The following is a 21,475-nucleotide window of genomic DNA, read 5'->3' as shown; positions in this document are numbered from 1 at the left end:
AAATCTCTATTCTTTATGTTTTTCTAGTCACTGAACAATTATGGACTGCTACCTTTTTATTTAAATTCTAAATGGAGTAACAGTACATGCATCTACTTTGGAAGATTTCCGCATTTTTTTGTATCAAGATGGAAAAGCAGAAGGCCAAAAACTTTCTTTTCCAAAAATTAATCTCTCCTAATATGCCCTTTCAATGTATACTAATATTATAAATGTGAATGTTTGTGACGGTGGATGTATGTAAGTAGTTGTTTACAGCTGATTCTCGGCCTCCCCCCACCACTATGACGTATTAATTGCTTTTTTTATTGGTTGTTGTTTGGTGAAGTCAAGGTGATGTGACCTTGAAGGGTGTGGTGTATGGATCGTTCAGAATTTTTTTCCCGGTTCTAATCCTCCCCCCACCAATATGACGTGTTATTTGCTTTTTTTGTTGTGCAGTGAAGTCAAGGCGTTGTGACCTTGAAGTGTCTGGTGCATGGATCGTTCAGATTTTTTTTTCATATGAGATTTTGTGTGTTTATGTGTGTGTGTGTAGGAGAATGCACGGTACAGGGTTTCATCATGTGCTTGTTTGTCTATGTACAAACATACGTCTGCATACTTCGAAGATCCTCCAAGTAATAAATGCTCCATCGGTGTGAGGGCACCAAGTTAGTAGTGGAGTGACGCCACGGCAGCCGAGGACCGTCTGCCTAACGTCTACCCTCTCCGAGACTGCAACGACCACTGCTTGCTCGTACCGGCAACTGTTATCGCATCAAGTTGGGAGATGGGCTTGGCTGTGACGTCAGGCATCTCTAGTGGATAGCAACTAGCAATGTGAACCTTTCACGGTTTCATGGTGGGGGTGACTCGCACTGTTTAATATAAAAGAAATGCCTGGCACACTATGAAATCAGTAGACGAATATATCTGCAGCAGTTAGCAATTGGTAGAGTGTTATTCAGTTCGTAATAGAAGGAAGACGGTGAGTGTATTTGTCTGTTGGAAATTGTTTATATTTTCATATATATTTTCATCATGTCCGTTTCAAAAGTAGACTTGAATAAAATTAATAATTTGATTGTACAGGAGGTTGAAATAGTAGAGCAAAAGGCCTTATCATCATTGCCAATTGATGAAGTGTTCATAATTAAAAATATGTCAACTTATTCTACACGATTTGGTAAATCAATTTTATTAACTTTGCAAGATGTGAGCAATGATAAATTATTTAAAACATGGCTACCAAAACGTATTTCGTTGCAATTCAGTGATGACGATATATCTTGTATCAACTCATCAGGTGGTAAATATACGATGATGTATTTAGGACAGAGCCAACAAAGTTTTGCTGGCATGAAAACGCGATCTCTAGTCAAATTCAATATAATTGAATAATAATAGTAATAATTTATAGTGAATTTCTTTAGGTCATAGCTTACGAAGTTTTTTTGGTGTGAAAACGCTAACTCTAGTCAAATTCAATATGATTGAATAATAATAGTAATTATAATGAATTTCTTATTGTTTTATAATATTCATATATTAGATGATAATAATTATATGGAAATATAAACATTACTAACTTAGTTGAATACACTCACTTTGTAACTACAAGTAAAATGGGAATGTGAGTATTATATCACTGAAAAATTGGAGGTTGCTTATTTTTTTTTTATTCAATTTCAGTTCCACCATTTAAAGATGTGGATGCAGTACGCAAGTCAAGATTGGGTCGATGTTGTAGATCTCAAATCATCGGTTCAACATTTGTCGTCTAAATTGAAGGTGTTGGGTGATGGAGCCGAACATGCAAGCAATTATGATATGAGTGTATGCTATGATGAAAAACAAATCGAATTATGCCTTCGTGATGCTGAGAACTATTGGAGTGGTGCAGACGTTTGTAACAAATTTTTGGATAATGAATTGGAATTGTGGCAACTTTGTGATGTTATGATTGAACTGAACCTAAGAAGATTCCTGTATAGCCTCCAACCATACTTGCCAGAATGGATTATTCATCACTTTGAATTGAATGATGAAAATCGAGAGGAAATTGAAGATGGTCGCGAAAATGATGATTATGAGGAAGAAGTTATTTTAGATAGTCTGTATGTTCCTGTAAATCATAAATAATGTCAAATAAAAAACTTTGTATTATTTTCATGTTTTATTTATTTAAATCTCATGAAATACAATAGAAAATGATTACAAAACAATAAATATGATATAAAATACAATACATGATATAAGTCAGTTACAAATAAAAAAAAAAGATCATGAAACAGTACATGATAGAGTGAAAAAAAAAGTGTCAATATCTGCTATGAACTGAACCATCCAATGCATTGTATGTTAAAACTGTATCATGCAAAATTAATGCATATACTTTAGTGTTGTCTGGAAACTTGGTCTTCCTCGTCTCAAACTCAATATTTATATCAATAGTTGATGATTTTGTTGCATTCGGTTGATGAGAACAATCGATGACGAATAGTGGATTCTCTCTAAATTGTCCAATGTCCATCAGAGGTTCACTCATATCTTTATCATAATAACTTCGCTGGAAACTCTCAAAAGCATAATAAGCAGGAGCATCAAGTTTTTTATCGAAATTCAAATTCCAACGCTCATATGGATAAACTTCAGAATTCAAGTATACTCGAATACTATTGATATCAGCAGTTGTGAATTTTGTAATATCCTGTGTTCTATCTTCAGATGTGGTAGTACTTTGGAATGCGATGATGACAAAACGAGGAGTTTCCAATGCGTTAGTTGTTTTGATGGCCCATATGTCTGAAGAAGTCCCACGTAATGATGGTAGTTCATAGAGGTCCCACATACGATACGCCAACTTGATTTTGGCATTCAGACCGCTTTTGTTTATTCTACTCAAAAGTTTGAGCTTGTGTTTATCATCTGGTACAATATGTCTTATTTTCCATTCGATTTTATTTATTTCCAAATCAGCATCAACCTCACCTATATATGAGTTTTTGAATGATCGAGCGATAATCAAAATCAATTCCTGTTTGGCATTCAAGATACTTTTGTTGTAATCTTCAGCAAAACCCATCAAATATTTCAGTGGTAGTTTTCCATTAAAAACATGACTGTTTGTATCCAAGATATCTTGCTTCAATTGTGAAAGTCCCCAACCAGATGTCAATAATGTGTTAGCATGAGATTGTCCAAATGATATCATGGTTTTCATTGTAGATGTTATCCCAGGTTTTCTAACAACAGCCACTTGTTCACCACCCATTTCATAACGAATTTCGTCAAAGAGAAATGCAATTGCATTATTCGAGAGATAGCATGTTTTCGCTACATCTTTGGGGGTGAATTTACCTTCTATGTAAATGAAGCTCTCGGCAATATCTAGTATAACATCTTGATTATTGATTGCAATTCTGATTTCATCCGAATTCCTGAATAGCGGTGATCCATAGGGCTTATATGTTTGCTCATGTAAACTTATGAGAGAATGATCGAGCACTGGTTCATTGAATATATTCAACTTTTCATTGTTTGTTTCGAGCACCATTGTTATTTTCTCACTTTCAATCCAATCGATTTCAAAAATTTAAGATCGCTCACAGACAGAGCGTTATGTGCTAACTGTTTAGCATACACTTGTGGAATGAGCTTCTTTTTATGCACACCTTTCTTTTTGATAGTGCAACTCGTTTGGGATTGTTCAATGCGATTTTGTCTATTATAAATGAAACCCATAACAACAGTTATTCGATTTTCTTCAATTCCAAAATAATGAAAATCTCTTCTTCACTTCCAAAATCGATAAGGTTATTTTTTTCATCCAAAATACGCACTGTAATGTTGTGAATCAATTGACGACCTTCTGGACTGACAGGCATATATATAATACTGTGTGGTTCTTTAGTAAGATTGTAGCCAGGTTCAACATCAATATCGAATGAGAAAAGAATGTGGGATTCTTCACCATTTATATATGAACCAGATATTATATTGCAATCTAAGCGGATAAGTCTCACAGTTGTAATGTTTATTGGTAATGATGATTCATGTATCTGATTTGGTGGAAATATTTCATGAGCGAACCCCATCATTTCTGCTATTGAATTTGGATGTGTCAGATCAATTTCATATTTGGATCGCATTTCACATTTGAATGTATTATTATTGGCGTGTAGATAGAAAATATCATCTGCAACGACATCATTTGGTTTTTTATCATGAAACAATCTGAACATGATATGTTTCTGTATGACGGCATTGATCTCTTCTATTTCATAAGCACCACATGGAATTTCAATTGTCAACTTTTGGGGTATCGATGAGTTGTCATTACTGATTCTAAAACTAACTAAGTTATTAGCTTCAGTTATATTATTGATTGTATTGCATCCATAGAATCCCAAAAGTCCTAATCCATAACGACTGTTCCTATCCAATTCAATTGGTGGAAAAAATCCGCACTCAAGACACTTGTCCCGACAGCTTGTAGCTCGAACTTTCGTGACATGACTGATGAATATTTTGAAACACATTTCAATTTATTATTGTACACAGCAACAGCACATTTGAGACAATTTACACTTTTTGGAAGGTGTTGTATTGTAATAAGTATCATTTTTATTGATACCAATATTCACATCCTCTATATTACAAATACAACACATAGATTTTCGAGGTATAGGACCATCATTACCATCCGAATTTGAATTTTGATCGTGGTGGTGCTCATAACAATATCTATGTTTCATTATATCGATGTCATCTTGCAGATGCTTAGGCAACTTTTCCCAAACATATGCAATCTCATGTGCAATACATGCAAGTATCACTTCCTTAGGCATATTTGCAAGCATCACTTTATCTATTTTTTTCAAGGTACCATATTTTGAAAACATTCTAAGTGAAAACCCCATTCCCTTGATAGCCTCCCGATCCAGTTTTGGTGTTGAATCCATTTTATTTGGAAAATTATTTAGAGAGAAACTGCAAGCACAAGTGACCACAGAGAACTGTATTAAATTTCTGTTGTCGATCATAGTTATATTTGATTTTTACATTCGAACATTTTCGAAAGAATCGAGTCAATTCCAATGGTGGGGGTAGATCTCCAAAACTATCGAAATATGTGACTTCTTTCCCACATTTTTTATATGCCACCCAATGTGTTCCTGGTCCACTTATTCCATCTAAATTAACAATAGCTGTCTCGTTTTGTTTTGGACCTGAAGATGGTAATCTATCACGCATAAAAACACCACGAAAATGTGGAATTTTCATTTTTTGTGCATAATAACTGAGATCGTGATCAGTAAGAGGCCTCTGAGGTAGGGGTTCAATTAGTTTTTTGTTTTGTTTGTGGCTTTGTATGGTTTTAAATATAGTCCTAAACCTTTACGGTATGGTTTGAGATATATTCCACTTCCGCGTTTGCCTAATGCTACAGCCTCCATGGTTTTATTGTGACGATTGGCTTCCATTAAAGCCGCTCTGTTGGCTTTTGCCGAATTCACGGCCTTGGTAATACCAGCAGCGGCTCCCGCCAAACTTCCTAGTGCGGATAGTCCAGCAAAAATTGGTATCAATGGTAAAAGTCCACCGATCTTGGGAACAGGAATTATGCGTGGTGTGCGGATTTTCTTCTTTCCACCGGCAGCTTTAAGGTATTTACGTGCCGCCTGCAATGCCACAGTAATAGCTTTTTTGCTATTATTCGTCACAAATTGATTCCCACCAGCTTTCTTCAATACATTTCGCACTTTATGGACTATCCCAGCACCAAATGCAGCTTTTTTAATTTTATTTTTCTTCGTTTGTTTCCTCTTACATTTTTTCTTATTGGTACTACTACCCATGCCCATATGTCTTTTCGCTTTCATAATGTTGGTGACAAGTAATGCAGCTGCTCTTTCCCCAATACTCGCGTCCTTCGATTTAACCCTATCCCAAGCGCTGTATTCAAGTTCTTTGTCGGCTAAATGTCTTGCTGCAAGATCGGATGGATGCTTAGAATATTGAATATCGTGTTTTTTGCATTCAATATCTAATTTATTGATTCCAGGATCGTTACGAGCTAAACGTTGTTTCAATTTTGTACCTGGTCCACAGTATTGATAACCTCCGGGTAGATGTAATTCGAAAGGAAGTTTGTTTATTAAATCATTAACAAAACCACAACCTCTTTTAATTTTACGATCACTTTCAATACGTCCGTATCGTTTGATGGTACACATTGAAATGAATAAGCTAATAACATTTATATAGTCTCCAACCACGGCACGATGCGCATTGTAAAACAGAAAGAAAAGTTTGCTGTAGATAATCTAGATGAGAAATTTGGGTGTGGATTGAATGGACAAAAGGTATTCAGACATGGTCCACTACTTCCATCATCAGTTCAAGGACTCATTATAGGACCTTCAAATTGTGGAAAGACGAATGCAATGATATCACTATTAACACATCCACAAGGACTGAGATTTAGAAATGTGTATCTCTATTCGAAATCACTCAATCAACCTAAATATCAGTACTTGCGAAGTGTTTTGGAACCTATGAAAGGATTAGGTTTCTATACATTCAGCAATAATGCAGAAATAGTGGAACCCTCCGACGCTAAGCCTAATTCTGTTTTCATTTTCGATGATGTGATATGTGAAAAGCAAGATATTATTAGATCATATTTCTGTATGGGACGTCATAAGGATGTTGATTGTTTTTATCTAGCACAGACATATTCACGGGTACCCAAACAGTTAGTGCGTGACAATACCAATTTCATTTTAATGTTCAAACAAGATGAGACGAATTTACATCACATTTATTCAGATCATGTTTCACCCGATGTAACATTCAAACAATTCCAATTGATGTGTGTTAAATGCTGGGAGGACCAATATGGATTTCTAGTCATTGATAAGGATAGAAAAATAGATGAAGGTAGATATCGCAAAGGATTCGATAGTTTTATATACCCATGATCTTGTTTTTTACACTTATTCGATCACTGAATATTGTAGAGGTCACTTCATCAGCGAATTAGGCTATAATTTAAAAAAGGGCATTATGAATACAAAAAAAGATTCTGAAAATAAAAACAATGAAATGAATTTGAAACGTCAACTAGTAGAGACAACAGAAGCTGTCAGGCAGAAATTCAACTCTATCAAGAATGATAATATTGAAAATCGTACGACACTTGAAAGATTGTATGAGCCCATAATGAAACCATTGAATGTTTTATCATCAAACGCTACTTCTAAATCACCAGTGTTATCACCAAATCATGGAACTGTTCAATCTACTTCAAATTATCCCATGAGTACTCCAATAGGAAGAAAACAATCTTTTGCTAGTGTATCATCTGTGAATAGTGACACGAGCACACTTCAAGACGATATGAGAACAACTCTATTCGAAACACCATCATCGTCCCACATCGATTCCTCGGATCCTGACACCTCACCTGATATGAATGAAAGTGGTGAAGATGTTTTGATGAAACATTTGAATAATGTAAAATCTAGAAATCCAGCATATGATGGAACATTTGGCGTACGTATGGATCCTATTACACAAAAGCTGAAAATGGGAAGTCTAGTGGTGTATTTCAAAGATGGAAACATTTCATTTTGGGATGCTAATAAAGTGAAAAAATATGAATGCGCAGGTAGTCCAGAATTGTATGATATGATCTTTTTGAAGAATCCACGAGATGTTGATAATAAAGAAACTCGTCAAGTATATTCCAAAATATTGAAAATAACGAATGCTCCATATAAACAATATCATCAGAAGAATGGTTTTAAAAATACAAATTCTAAAAAATTTCGTGAAGTTATCAAACCTCTATTAGACTCACGACAATATCCAATAAGAAGTAGAAGTAAAATTGGTGGAGCACTCAAACGAGTGAAAATGGAGAAAATATATAATTCTAAACCTGTGAATTATGTGTACTGGAATTCACCGAAAGAGTTAGTTGCTCGCCTACGATTATTGGTAGCTTCAAAGTCAGCTGGTCATACAGGACATGACAATGAAATAATTTCAATAATTGAAGAATTACGTGAAGAAGGTATAATATATTAACATATTCACATGTAATGATCACTGTCACATCATCATTCAATGCAGTAACATTATCACATTTTCTCTTTAATCATATTGAAATAGAATGACTAATGAAATAAGTGATGTCAAACGACAAGTTGTTAATGAATTACATAAACCTGCAAGACGTAATTTTCGTAGAAGAATAACCACCATCAAAGGTTTTGCAGATCTATGGCAAATAGATTTAGCTGAACTGCAACCTTATGCAAAAAGTAATGAAGGATACTGATATATACTTGTAGTGATAGATTGTTACTCCAAATATCTGTGGACTGTAGCAGTTAAAGATAAAACAGGTAGTACAGTAACTAATGCAATGAAACATGTACTGAAAGAAGCCAAATACTCCCCCAAACACATACAAAGCGATCAAGGGAAAGAATTTTTCAATAAAAGCTTCTCATCTCTCATGCGAGAATATAATATCAATCATTATTCAACATTTAGCACAAAGAAGGCAGCTATAGCAGAAAGAGTGATTCGTACAATAAAGGGGTGGCTCTATAAGGAATTTTCGATGAGAGGTCACCACAAATGGCTTGATATTCTTCCAACTATAACTAGTAGATATAACAATAAAGTTCATCGTACAATAGGTATGGCACCCATTAATGTTGATCCATCAACAAGATTGATATTCAAAGGTATCAATGGAGTTGGAAAAAAACAAAGTAAACCCAAATTCCGATTGAATGATATTGTACGAATAAGCAAATACAAAAATATTTTTGAAAAGTCTTACACTGCGAACTTTACCACGGAACTCTTCAAGATTGTTAAAATCAATAAAACTTTTCCCACAACCTATAATCTTGAAGATATGAATGAACAACCTATTAGAGGATGTTTTTACGAAGAAGAGTTATTGCGAACCGAAAATCCTGATGTATATCTGATCGAGAAAGTGCTGAAGAAAAGGAAAAATAAAGTATATGTAAAGTGGTTAGGACTTCCTAGTGAACAGAATTCTTGGATTGATGAATCAAATATGCTTCAAATGTATCTAATAATGTATTTATGAATAAAGTAATGTTAAAGTTCATTATTGTTTTCATTTCAATTATATGTAAGTGAATTGAAAAAATATTGCAGCGGTAAACATTGCCCCAACCATTCGCAATGTTCTGTGTATACCAAACCAAATTAATTGTATACTCCATTCCCGCTTAAAATTTTTTTCAACTCACAATATTGAGAACACAATACCATTCCCAAAACTAATCGCTGTCACTTTGAAATGCTTTCTCCAACTCTTGTCGCCAATTATCTCTCACTGATAATGCCGTCTCATAAAGTCGAGTCGACTCCTCAAGCTCTGCCTGTGCTTGCATTCTCGAACGTTGATTGAATTTGTCATCTTTCATGATTTTTGAACATAGTTCATCTGCTTCTTTGCTCATGTTAGCCAATTCAATTTTCGCTAATGCAATCTTAGCATCTAATGCTTGAAGAGTGTCCTTATTGACACTAATAGCTTGCTCACTCTTTTCATGTTCAGCAATAGCCTTTTGCGCCTTCACAAGACGGCATTTCGCTTTCTTTTTCATATCTCCAAACCGAAGTAATGGAGTGAAAGAAGATAGCGATTCAGTCATCAAATCACCCTTCATTTCTTTGGGTTCACATTTTGTCTTCCTCTTCGATCTGTCACTTTTCGTTGTGGGCTTTTTCTCCTGCAAACCACTTTTCGATTGTTTTTTTTCTTTCAACTCAGTGACAATCGATGAAGATGCATTATTAACCTTCCTTTTGATAGTTCTGGATTTTTTATCAACACCAAGAGGGGGGGTAGATGAAGGGTGTTTGGATGATGATGATTGTGAAATGATTGGAGTTTCAACGATAATTTGTTGAATTGGTTCCGGCACATCTGCGAAGTTAACGAAGTCGCTAATATCAAAATCACTTATCGAGTCTTGAGACTGTAAATGTAATACTGGAATATTTTCAAAATTAGTGTGATCGATATCAACAAGTGGTGAACCATCTTCAGCAATCAATAGTGGCATGGAGCTCATGATAATGATTATTTAGGTTTGGAGGAATGATATGTGATAGCAATAGAATGTGGATAGGAAAGGTGATGATGTTACTGATACTTCACCTTTTATAGAAGAAAATAAACTAGCGCATGCGCTCTTTCGTCAACTAGCCCACTCTTTCATCGACTAGAGATGCCATATCCTTCTCTCCCACTTAAAACGAATCAAGTGATAGGTGGGAGTCGTACCACTTCCGTTTCCTATTCAATCGTATAAGTCGACTTGCGATCCTGAAGTTCATTCATTCACTCTCTACAACTGTGAGCAAACAACAACAAGATGAATTCTGCAAAAATAAATGCTGCATTAAATAGAATATCTGCTGTTGATGAAAACAATTGGATAGACGAATCAGATGATGATGATGTCAATGTTCCGCTAGAGGAAGTGATAGTTGAAGCAGAAGATGTTGGAGTCGATGAAGATGAGATAGACGAAGTTGAAAACGAGGCCAACCAAAGCGACGAAGATGATGACGTGATGGAGTTTGAGAGGGTCATGGATGAAGAAGGAGATGATGAAGGGATAGAAGCTGACATAACTGAAGGCGATGGTGCTTTGAGGATCGGTATGCGAACGCTCAATGTCAGTGAGACATTGGAAGATCCCTTGGATTTGTATTGTGCAATGGATGCATACGTATTGATCAGCACAATAGATGGAGAGAACAAAAAACTATGCTGGTGCTGCTTTCGGTTTTATTCGCATAGAAACAATAATGGAGGGTGGTATGCCCATGTCAACACCCACAACACTGTCTCAATTATGGAAATGGGATAAAATTGGTGTGAAGCTTGCGAGAGGCCACTAACAAACTTCACCCGAGTATCTACATGTATTATATGTAATAATGTCCAACCTGTGGCACAATAACCGTGGACCTACTGGTCAAAAAAAAAACAACAGCCCTTTTCAGGGCTACATTATTCACACAAACGGTAGTAGTAGAATTCACAGATTATGTGATAAATGACTACTTTGACTAAAAAGTCGAAGTTAGGATTTGGTTTATCATCGAATATCTGTGTATATGATGAGTACTACTTTGACTGAAAAGTCGAAGTTGATATTTTCTCAATCATTGAATATAATGATGAGTACTACAGAGTTGGATGATGATACTTTCACATAAGTTTTGACTATAGTGTTAACCTATTTCTGATTGAAAGTATAATGATAGCTCTGAAAATAGTTGTTTATTGTCTTTAATTGTAGCCCTTAAAAGGGCTGTTTTTCCTATTAATCCATACAATGGTATGGACTAACGCTCTTCATCATCAGAAACAATCATGATGGTGTCATCATCTGAATCATCTGTATCTGATGATATACTGATGATGTCGTCCTCATATTCATCAGATTCATCTGAATCAGATGATATACTAATTATGTCGTCCGCATGATCATCTAGCTCGTTATCCTGTAGATCGTCTAACTCATCTACTTCCTCTTGCATACGTTCCGGGAAATCATCAGGAAGATCGTAGATGCGTTGCAGCATTTCTGCGAAGGTTGTACTGAAATGATCAAACGTAGAATCTATTTCATGTACCTGGATGGGTCCTGTACTCATCATAGAAGACTCTGGTACACTCATCGGTTCGGTGGTGGAATCAGCAATCGACATTGTGGAAGAATGATGTAGAACTGGGATTGATACTATATTTATATTGGAAGAAATAAAACGGAGGGGGTGAAGTGTAAATGTAGAACAGTGTTTGAGATTCGAAAACATTAAAAATGACGATCTTCATGAAACTCTGAGCGATTATTATGAGAAATTCTAAGTGATTATTATGAAAAACTAATAAGAGAGAGGGAGGAAGACACTGCCCCAGCCTCGCAGTGCCTCGTGTACACCAACCAAAAAAGTGTGTACTCCGTGGAAGGAAAGGAAAGGAAAGGAAAGGGTGGGAGAAACAGGGAAACGATTACATATCGTCGTCGGAATTTAGGACATCATCGTCATCAATTAGGATAGGAGATGGCGGAGGACTGTCCTCGATAAGGATTGGGGATGGTGGAAGTCTGATGTCGCCAGCGTCATCGTCGTCGTCGTCGTCATCCTCATCTGTGATGTCTACAGGCGGTGGGTCACCCCATTCGTCATCCCATTGGTAGGGATCCGGATAATCCCCGTCCGATAAGTCAGCTTCATCACTCCCAGTGACATGCTGAACCTGCACCCTGTAGTCATTATTCATGAATTCGAAGGGAATGTCATGAGGTGCCGTTGTGGAGTCCACGAATCCTTCCTGTATATATGCATAGTAAGGCATCTGAGGCTCCGGGACACTATAGGGCTCAGTAGTTGAATCAGGTTCCATGTTGGAGGTGGCTGATCAACTGAATATTCCAACAGATAATTCCTACTTTTATACTTTTGAAAGGGAGTGGGGAGGAGTGGGGATGAAAGAACTTGGAATTGAAAATGGAAAAAAAGAAAAATAATGAAAAGACGAAGTGAAGAAAAATGCTCCAACCATCGCATTGTTCAATGTGTACCAAACCAAAACAATGTACACCCTTTATTTCACTTCTTTTTTCATTTGTTTTTTTTTTTGTTTTTTATTCCTAAAATTATAATTACAAACCTAAAACTACCATGCTACCTAATTATCCTAAAACTATCCTAGTTGACCTAAAAACTATTTCCCTTCATTCAAAAATTTCTTTATAAATATTTTTAGTTCATTATTGAGCTCTATCGAAGAGGTCTCTGCCTTCCGCCTTTCCTTCAGAGCTGCAGTCCTTCGATCTAGCTCGGCCATCCTCATTAACAACTCGCGCCGTTGGCTAGCAATTTCATTCTCCTCCCGGGAAATGCTAGCCAACGCGGCCTCACTATTTCGTGAAGCAAGTGCAACATCCCTACACCTCTGTAGGAAAGTTTCCATCTCCTGGGGCTTAACCTCTCCGACAGGCTCCGGCACTGGTGGCACTTGTGGCGCGATCTCCCCGGCAGGCTTCGACACTGGTGGCACGACCTCCATGGCAGGATCAGGCACCGGTGTGAGTTCCATGGGTGTCAACATCGCTAATAATGCAAATTGGGTGAGGATTTCACCTGGAGATGGCACCCTCGGCACCGGCTTATATGCCCTCCGTCTTTCCACTGTCAATGCGAGCGGTGTGGGAAGTCTCGGAGGATTCCTTTTGGCGGTCGACCAACTACCTGCATAAGGGTTAGTCCTATTGCATTTACTCCTTTACCTTTGAATAGGACCAACCTTAGCTGCAGATTGCCGCTTGGCTTTGTTAACAACCCTGTCTTCCTGAAATGAGACAGGGCTGCGTGGCCGCTGCACACCACCCGAAGTTGAAGCCTTCACCTCTTGGACCATCGCCACCTCGTCTCCCTCGAACATGTCAGAGCTGCCTGGTCGCTCCACCTCAACATCCACAGGTATGATCGATGCCACAGCGTTGTCGATTTCCTGCGTGTAGTTTTCCATTCTGAAAATGTAATACAAAGTTAGTTTTTATGAAAAAGTAACATTGATAACTTACTCAAAATTCGCTTGTTGTAGACTGTAGAAGACTGCTGTATTAGACTGGTGTTGTAGTAGATTGCTGTAGCTGGACTGCACTCGATGAGAAGACTTGTCGTACTGAATGCCGAGAAGTGTGCTCCTCAGGGTGTAGGCAGAAGTGGGAGTGGTGGGAGTGAGGTGGGGGCGCGCATGCGCAATTGTGGGGTGAGGCGAGCAATGGTGGGAAGGGGGTGGGGCTAAAAGTGGAGGAGAGTGGGCGGGGACTACAGTGTGTTGTTAATTTTTTTTTTAATGGAACATAAAATTAAAAATTTTTAGTCATAGAACCGGCATTGGTCATCCTCAGTCATAGAACCGGCATTGATCATCTACTTGAATTGTGACTGGAGAAAAAAATCTCTATTTTTTGTAAATCTATATTATTAAAATCAATAATGGGGGTATTTAATGTTCAATGTGTATGTAGAATCGATATTTTTTGAGAAATGAGTGGTGGAATCTGATTATTATAATATTGAATTTATTACACTTATTTTCAATTTTACACGAAAAATAGTAATGACAAAAGTTGTAGAGAATTTAATTTCCAACAAATTTGGTCTCTATTATTTTTTTCGCAGGATTGATATTTTTCGAGAAAAGAACGGGTTGTAATCTCATTATGTAATATTGAATTTATTACACTTATTTTCAATTTAACACGAAAAATAGTAATGACAAAAGTTGTAGAGAATTTAATTTCCAACAAATTTGGTCTCTATTAATTTTTTCGCAGGATTGATATTTTTCGAGAAAAGAACGGGTTGTAATCTCATTATGTAATATTAAATTTATTACACTTATTTTCAATTTTACACGAAAAATGGTAATGACAAAAGTTGTAGAGAATTCAATTTCCAACAAATTTGGTCTTTGGGGGGAGGGGGCAAGAGGGTATAGGTTTGTGAAAAAATATTATTTTTTTAATTTTAAAATTTATTTTCAAATTTCAAAAAATTTTTTTCAAATTTGCTTTTTTTTTTCAAATTAAATTTTTTTTTTCAAATTTTAACAGTTGGGAACATGTCAAGTCAGAATTCGAGTACATCAATAATGCCACTTCAGGGACATTGAAATATATATAATAATACTTGTTGATAACTTTCATTATTAATTTTTCAAATACACATTTTTTTTCCTAACCTAACTTAATCAGGCCCTGCCCAGGCAGGCTATTCCACTTCACTATTCACCATGTTGGTTGAATTAATACGTCATCTGTTGCTTTTGGTTTTGGTTCTATTATTCTAATATTTGGATCAATGTTCAGTCCTGGATATCCCACTTTACCTGATGGCCTGACTTTATGGCTTTTCTCCAAAACTTCAACTCTCTCTTCCAGTACATCATACTTTTTCATTGTAGTCGCTGTTATGTTTGACATAGCATCAAATTTTTTATTTGTAGACGCTGTTATGTCAGACATTTTTATGTCTACATCATTTGTGAGTTTGTCAAATTTACGAGTGAAAGTTATCCGAGCCTCTGCAATTTTATCGTCAAATGCTTGACGGGCATCGCGAGCAATATTGCCTATTGTGGATTGTATTGCAGCTTGTAGGGCTAGAAGTATAACCTCCTTTGTTCCGTTAATTTCCCCCTCAAGGTATGATACAGTTACACAATCACTCTTGTCAATTGGTTCGCTTGTATTTTTCAATATTTTTCTTTGCATGTCATAATGACCATCTTTTGTTAATTTAAATCCATTGCCGGGTGGACCTCGGATGACATTACCACCCCATTTTTTTTTCTGCCAAATTTATCGATTGTTTTAGACATTGTGCACCCACGATGATTCTTTTCAAACTGATATTCCTTTCATTTACATTATACTATATATTGCAGTAATCGATTAGGGAAATAGAAATAATACAAATAAAATTTCAATCATTTTATATTCATTACAGTAATACATATACATACATACATAATACATTAATATCACAATACTTCTGTCATATTGAATTTTCCGGTTTTGAAGATATTGAATGATACTTCAATCATTGATCTCGGCAGATAATAAATTAATCAATTGATCCAATGGAGTCTCCTGAGATTGTGATTGTTAAATAATATTACTTATCCAACGAATGTTCTCATTTGGATCGTTTTCATAAAATTCAATATCATTATGACCCCAAGGAAGAGTGTGGGTAGTATTCGGAATGATAAATCGTTTATCGTCGTGGTATGATAATGCAACTTTATTTTTCAATTCAGTATACATATCATGCAACACGCTTCTAAATGAATTCATCTTTCTGAATATCATACCACCTTGTTCGACGATTTTTTGATAATCTTCGCATGTCAATTCATTCTTTATTACCGATCGCTTAACCCCTTTGGCTTTCTTAAATTCACCATCAACAGATTTCACATAATATGCTTTAGCACCTGTACCATAAAAACTCATGATTGGATCATTTGGAAATTCATCTTTGAAGTTACCCAAGACTGAACTTGTTACTGGAATATTGAATTGGTTAACTATACTGTAATTGGATGTATCAAATCTACTTACGTTAGTTTTTATGAATTCATAAAAATTTTCTGTGTTTACTTTAAGAATGAGCGAGTCGGTATCTGTGTAAAGTAAAGAGACATTTTCATCAAAGTGTTGTTTGATGCATCCATAGAAAAAGTCATACATGACTGTTTTAGATAATTCTAATATGGAAAATCCCAAATATAATGGTTTATCGTAATGAACCTTCACTCTACCCAATTGAATGGCAACGAAATCATCAGTGAAAATTGAACAATTTTTGAAATTTGGTTTGGCTATGAGAGTGCTGGCACCTATATTTTTCTTTATATTTTCCCAATGTGTAACGAGTCTAACATCAATTCGATTATCTACATTCTCCATTGTCTTTCCATACACCGCATTATTCATTAGTTTATAGAAATCTTTAACAGATTTGTTGTTAGACCTATTACGCATTTCAGTATTAAGATCTATATAGGGTTTCATCCAGCATGATTGTTTGAATTTCAATACTCTATGTGTATTCATTACAATCAATCCATTTTTGACAGCTTGCTGTAGATTCCTATAATGAACAATATATTTTCTTTTATCATTCAAATTTGGAATTAATTTGGGAATTTTCGATTGTGTACGAGGTGGTATTATTTTTTCGACTAAAAATGGAAGGTCAGAATGTTTATCATGCAACTCTTGTGGATAATGAATGTCCACTTCAAATACATACCCATACGGACTATCAGTACTCACATCCATCACATCAAGATTAAGAATTTCATTTGGTGTCAACCATGTAAATTCACTTGTTGGTAGAGGTTGTGACATACTGTGACCGTATAGATTTGTTGCATCTAAATATGTAATGAATGTGGAAGGTTCATTGGGATTATAATTGGGTAAAAATCTATTATTTGCTATATGTTTCCTCTCGCTACATTGACTAATTCCACCTCGTATACCTTTTTGAAAAAAGTGAATCATATCAATGTCAGTTAGTAATTCCAATTCAACATTAGTGAACTTCAACATGGCATCCCATGATAATCCAGGTGCAGTATAATATTGTGCCGGATCTAAGTTATATATCTCTAAACTTGTGGTGCGGAAGTTTTCAAAAATATCACATAGTAGCAATACATCCGACTTCAAATACAAATCAGAGTATTCCCCCAAATTCTGACACTCGAATAAATTCCAAACATTTCTAGCCCTATCATAATCAGTTTCCGATATATGTTCACAATTGAGTGTGTCATAAAACTGATTTTTTGTCGGAAGTAATGGATAATTCAATTTGTCAATGTCATCAACAAAACTATATGGAAATACACCTTTCTGTCTCATCAAATTGAATTTCTCAATTTGTGGGAAATGTTTGTGCATCTCCAAACATTGATCGGAGGTCAAGTTTGCACCCAACTTCTCCAACGAATTAGTCATAAATTTATAACTATCGATAAATCTCATTTTGAGATAATTCTTCCTAACCACACCATCTTTATCGGTATAGCTGTGTGTGAAGAGATGCTTCGTGAAAGATATATATTTCTCTTCAGTTTGCGGGATAACATCAACTTTCTCTTTATTCCTATACAATTCTTTTATGAATAAATGACAATCATAACCACTTAAATTATGAAAAATGATAGGTATGAAGTTTGGTATTTTGAAATTTAAATTACATTTCGAGTGAGCGGCATGTGATCTTTTCTTTCCTGTGACATGACAATGATCTCTTACTTTGACTTCACCATCAGTAAATGCTTTATTACATATACCACAAGTTCTGGCTGCAGCAAACTGTTCTTCTTCTTCGTCAGTTTGTGTATCCATCGGTTTAGGGTTTCTGAGATGATTTTCATGTATCTCTTTCAAATCATCTTCAATGCTACTCACAAATTTCTGAGCTGCATCTACACCCCTATATGTAACAAATTTTGACAAATCATCATTATATGAACACTTTATCAAATAAGCAAATGAATATGGGGCATGTTTGAATGTTTTAATCGTGTATGAACTTTCAGGATTTGGCTCATTCACATGAATCGGTTTAAGCACTGATTCAAAATCAGCATACACTACAAATGGCACCCTCATTTGCCTCTCAAAGTTTTCAAACATTAGTTTATTTTCCGCAACCATTCTACCATATTTATTGATCTTTAAATTAGTAGTTGGTGTTGTGGTACTAATGTGATTACAATCATACATATTATGACGTAAAAGCAATCTCTCATCAGAAAAATATATCAAACATCCGTCACAAAAATATTTTTTCTGTCTATGAGCTGATAGTTGATTAGAAACTAATCTTGAAAGATCTTTGATCCAACAATAGTGACCATTACCGGAGTCATCAGTTATAAACAACAAATTGACATGTCTCCGGAGTCTTCTCTGTGAGTATCGCAATGGACCAATCACTTCATACTTCATTTTACCCTTCTCAAATGTATTCTCTAAACCGTAAACATTAATTGAAATATCATTCCTATCTTCGAATATTTCGATACTCTTATTATTAACTTTAACCGGAAAATCCATACCTGTGACATCTAAAACAGTGGAAAAATGTGGATATGACGTAAGTTCGGACACTCGACTATCTGCAGGATATAATGCTGATGTTATAGCCCAAGCAAAACAATATTGATCTTCATTACGAACATTCACAACAGCTTTCTTCCATTGAATACATTGAGGCAGCTTCACATATGAACGTCCTTCCAGTGGACTGTATTTATTAATGTTGACCTCGAGAAACAATATTTTTTCACAAGTCCAACCTGAATTATTAAAAAAAAAATTACTATTCAATCTTATTGAAATTTTTAAAAAATAAATACCTGAGTCACGATCCTGGAACTCAGTCGTTTGAGCCACAATTACATCACGGAATCCATCAAAAACAGCATTCAAATCTGAAGATTGGTCCACTATTTTATTTTGGGAATTAAATGACTTCGTGTCCCTCGAATCATCAGTCTGAAGAATATAATTCCCAAAAACTTCCATATTCACCTTGATGCTTTTATGGATCCTGATGGCTGATTCCAGTAATTCAATGACCTTCTGCCTAATCTCATTGAAAAATGACATGTAGTCACTGGTTACAATCGAACTCTCCACCCTGTATGTAGCAATGCGGCAATTGAATGCATTCGTTATAATTTGAACACCGTCAGACAATTGAACACATGCATTATTTTTATGACTCATGGTTCTTCGGTGAGAATTCACTTGGGTCATAGGAATTGTCACATTACAACAATTGCACGTATACATAGGTGTTGCATTATCCACTCTCACCCGTTTCACGGCAGGCCCTCCTTGGCAACTCTGGAGCTGATGCCGACGAAGATTATCACTACGAGTGAAAGATTTACCACAGTCACAGGAATAGATTTTATATAATAGTTCTCACTAACTCACTTGATGTAAACTGACATAGCCAACACTCGTACGCTTCTTAAATACACTCTGATAGGACCCGTCAAGACGTCATAGCCAACCCCACTTCTCAACTACATGCGCCAAGATTACCTCCCAACTGAATGCGATAACAGATGTCGATATACGAGCAAGCAGTGGTCGTTGCGGTCTCGGAGAGGGTAGACGTTAGGCAGACGGTCCTCGGCTGCCGTGGTGTCACCATGGATAGCGGGGCTAGAGCGAACCTTCATCGCTTCGGGAGAGGTGAGGGCAGACCGATGAATACGCATTACTCTGCCACACGTCGTGGAGTGAACATGTCGCTCTCTAGCCGTTGAACGGTTATTGCTGTGACGTCACTCCACTACTAACTTGGTGCCCTAACACCGATGGAGCATTTATTACTTGGAGGATCTTCGAAGTATGCAGACGTATGTTTGTACATAGACAAACAAGCACATGATGAAACCCTGTACCGTGCATTCTCCTACACACACACACACACATAAACACACAAAATCTCATATGAAAAAAAAATCTGAACGATCCATGCACCAGACACTTCAAGGTCACAACGCCTTGACTTCACTGCACAACAAAAAAAGCAAATAACACGTCATATTGGTGGGGGGAGGATTAGAACCGGGAAAAAAATTCTGAACGATCCATACACCACACCCTTCAAGGTCACATCACCTTGACTTCACCAAACAACAACCAATAAAAAAAGCAATTAATACGTCATAGTGGTGGGGGGAGGCCGAGAATCAGCTGTAAACAACTACTTATGTATGTAGGTATGTTTGTGGCTCTTTCACGCCTAAAGCACTGAACAAATTTAGATGAAATCTGTTTCTGTTCTGTTTTTCCGTTAACCAGCTGTCGCACCCTTACCAACGACAACCCCCAGAAGTCGAAACTTGTGCGAGCTAAGGATTAACGCAGTGAGCTATTACGCGGCGCGTCTACTGTAAGACGACGGGGGGCCATGCGCGGGGGTAGAGGAGTGCGCTTTTATGATATTTGTAGGAGTAGGATTACCAATGTATTTCATTCTAATCCTTTCCGTTTTTTTTGCTGATGCTATTCAGTATTGTATAAGTGGGTACCTATTGATTGACTGACACTCTTATATTAATGTACAACCGAAGCTTCTGAACCTAGAATCTGAAATATGAAGGTAGGTTCCTTGTATAGCGTAAATGATCATCAAGAAAGGGAACTCAGGAATGTCCACTCCCAACAGAAAAAATAGGGGTTTGAAGATTACATTGTATTTCTTCAGTTTTGAATTTGTAAACCTGAAGTTTTGGGTTAGTAAAAAATATGGAAATTATTTGTTTAAAATGGTCTGTGACGAAACTTAATGTGACAAACCAAATTCTATGCGGGAAAAGCCACGGGCAACAACTAGTATATCATAAATGCTCCATTTGCTCCCACCCTCAGTGCTACAAGGTCGGCTCAAGTGAATCGAGTCCAAACCTGAAAATCATACAACACACTTTAGAATCCCTACATAGAACATGAAAATCTAATAAACTATGAAGTTGCAAAATAGTACTATACACACGGTGAGCAATGACCATCCAGTGACCCGAACGATTCGATGCTTTCCCGGAAATTGGACAAAAGAACATCCGGATGGCGCGGTCATCAAGGCCTCGGCAGATTCAACGATGGTCCCGCGAACTTTAAGCATCAGTTTGTGAGTGCAGGTGTGAGTGATAACAGCAAAATTGAATCAGGGCTATACTGTAAGTGACAAAAAATATTTTTAGATAAATAGGGTAACTATTCCCGAAGTGTAAGGCTTTGGCGTTTTTTTTTAGTTACTTGATTCGATTCGACTTTGAATATGATTTGTT

General features: G+C 36.3%; 2 protein-coding genes across 2 annotated transcripts in view; one reads left to right on the top strand and one right to left on the bottom strand.

Moving 5' to 3' along the window:
• Positions 1-13,331: 13,331 nt before the first annotated feature.
• LOC141483637 (uncharacterized) lies at positions 13,332-13,979 on the bottom strand. The gene is made up of 3 exons (XM_074178403.1): positions 13,967-13,979; positions 13,656-13,902; positions 13,332-13,601 (listed from the first exon to the last, which is right to left on the bottom strand). Exons 1-3 carry the CDS (start codon positions 13,977-13,979, stop codon positions 13,355-13,357), a joined length of 507 nt encoding a protein of 168 aa, XP_074034504.1. The 3' UTR covers positions 13,332-13,354.
• A 7,229-nt stretch (positions 13,980-21,208) lies between these two features.
• nompA (no mechanoreceptor potential A) overlaps positions 21,209-21,475 on the top strand; it is a 91,150-nt gene continuing 90,883 nt past the window's right edge. The window contains exon 1 of the mRNA XM_074178453.1: positions 21,209-21,364. The gene's annotated coding sequence lies outside the window, so the exon portion shown is untranslated. The remainder of the gene's footprint in view (positions 21,365-21,475) is intronic.

Source organism: Leptinotarsa decemlineata, unplaced genomic scaffold (genome assembly GCF_025532065.1).
Source record: "Leptinotarsa decemlineata unplaced genomic scaffold, Ldec_3_MD MMD2_tig00003798_RagTag_RagTag, whole genome shotgun sequence".
NCBI lineage: Eukaryota > Metazoa > Arthropoda > Insecta > Coleoptera > Chrysomelidae > Leptinotarsa > Leptinotarsa decemlineata.
The sequence above is the reverse complement of the archived record's forward strand: the minus strand, read 5'-3'. Positions and strand labels throughout refer to the sequence as shown.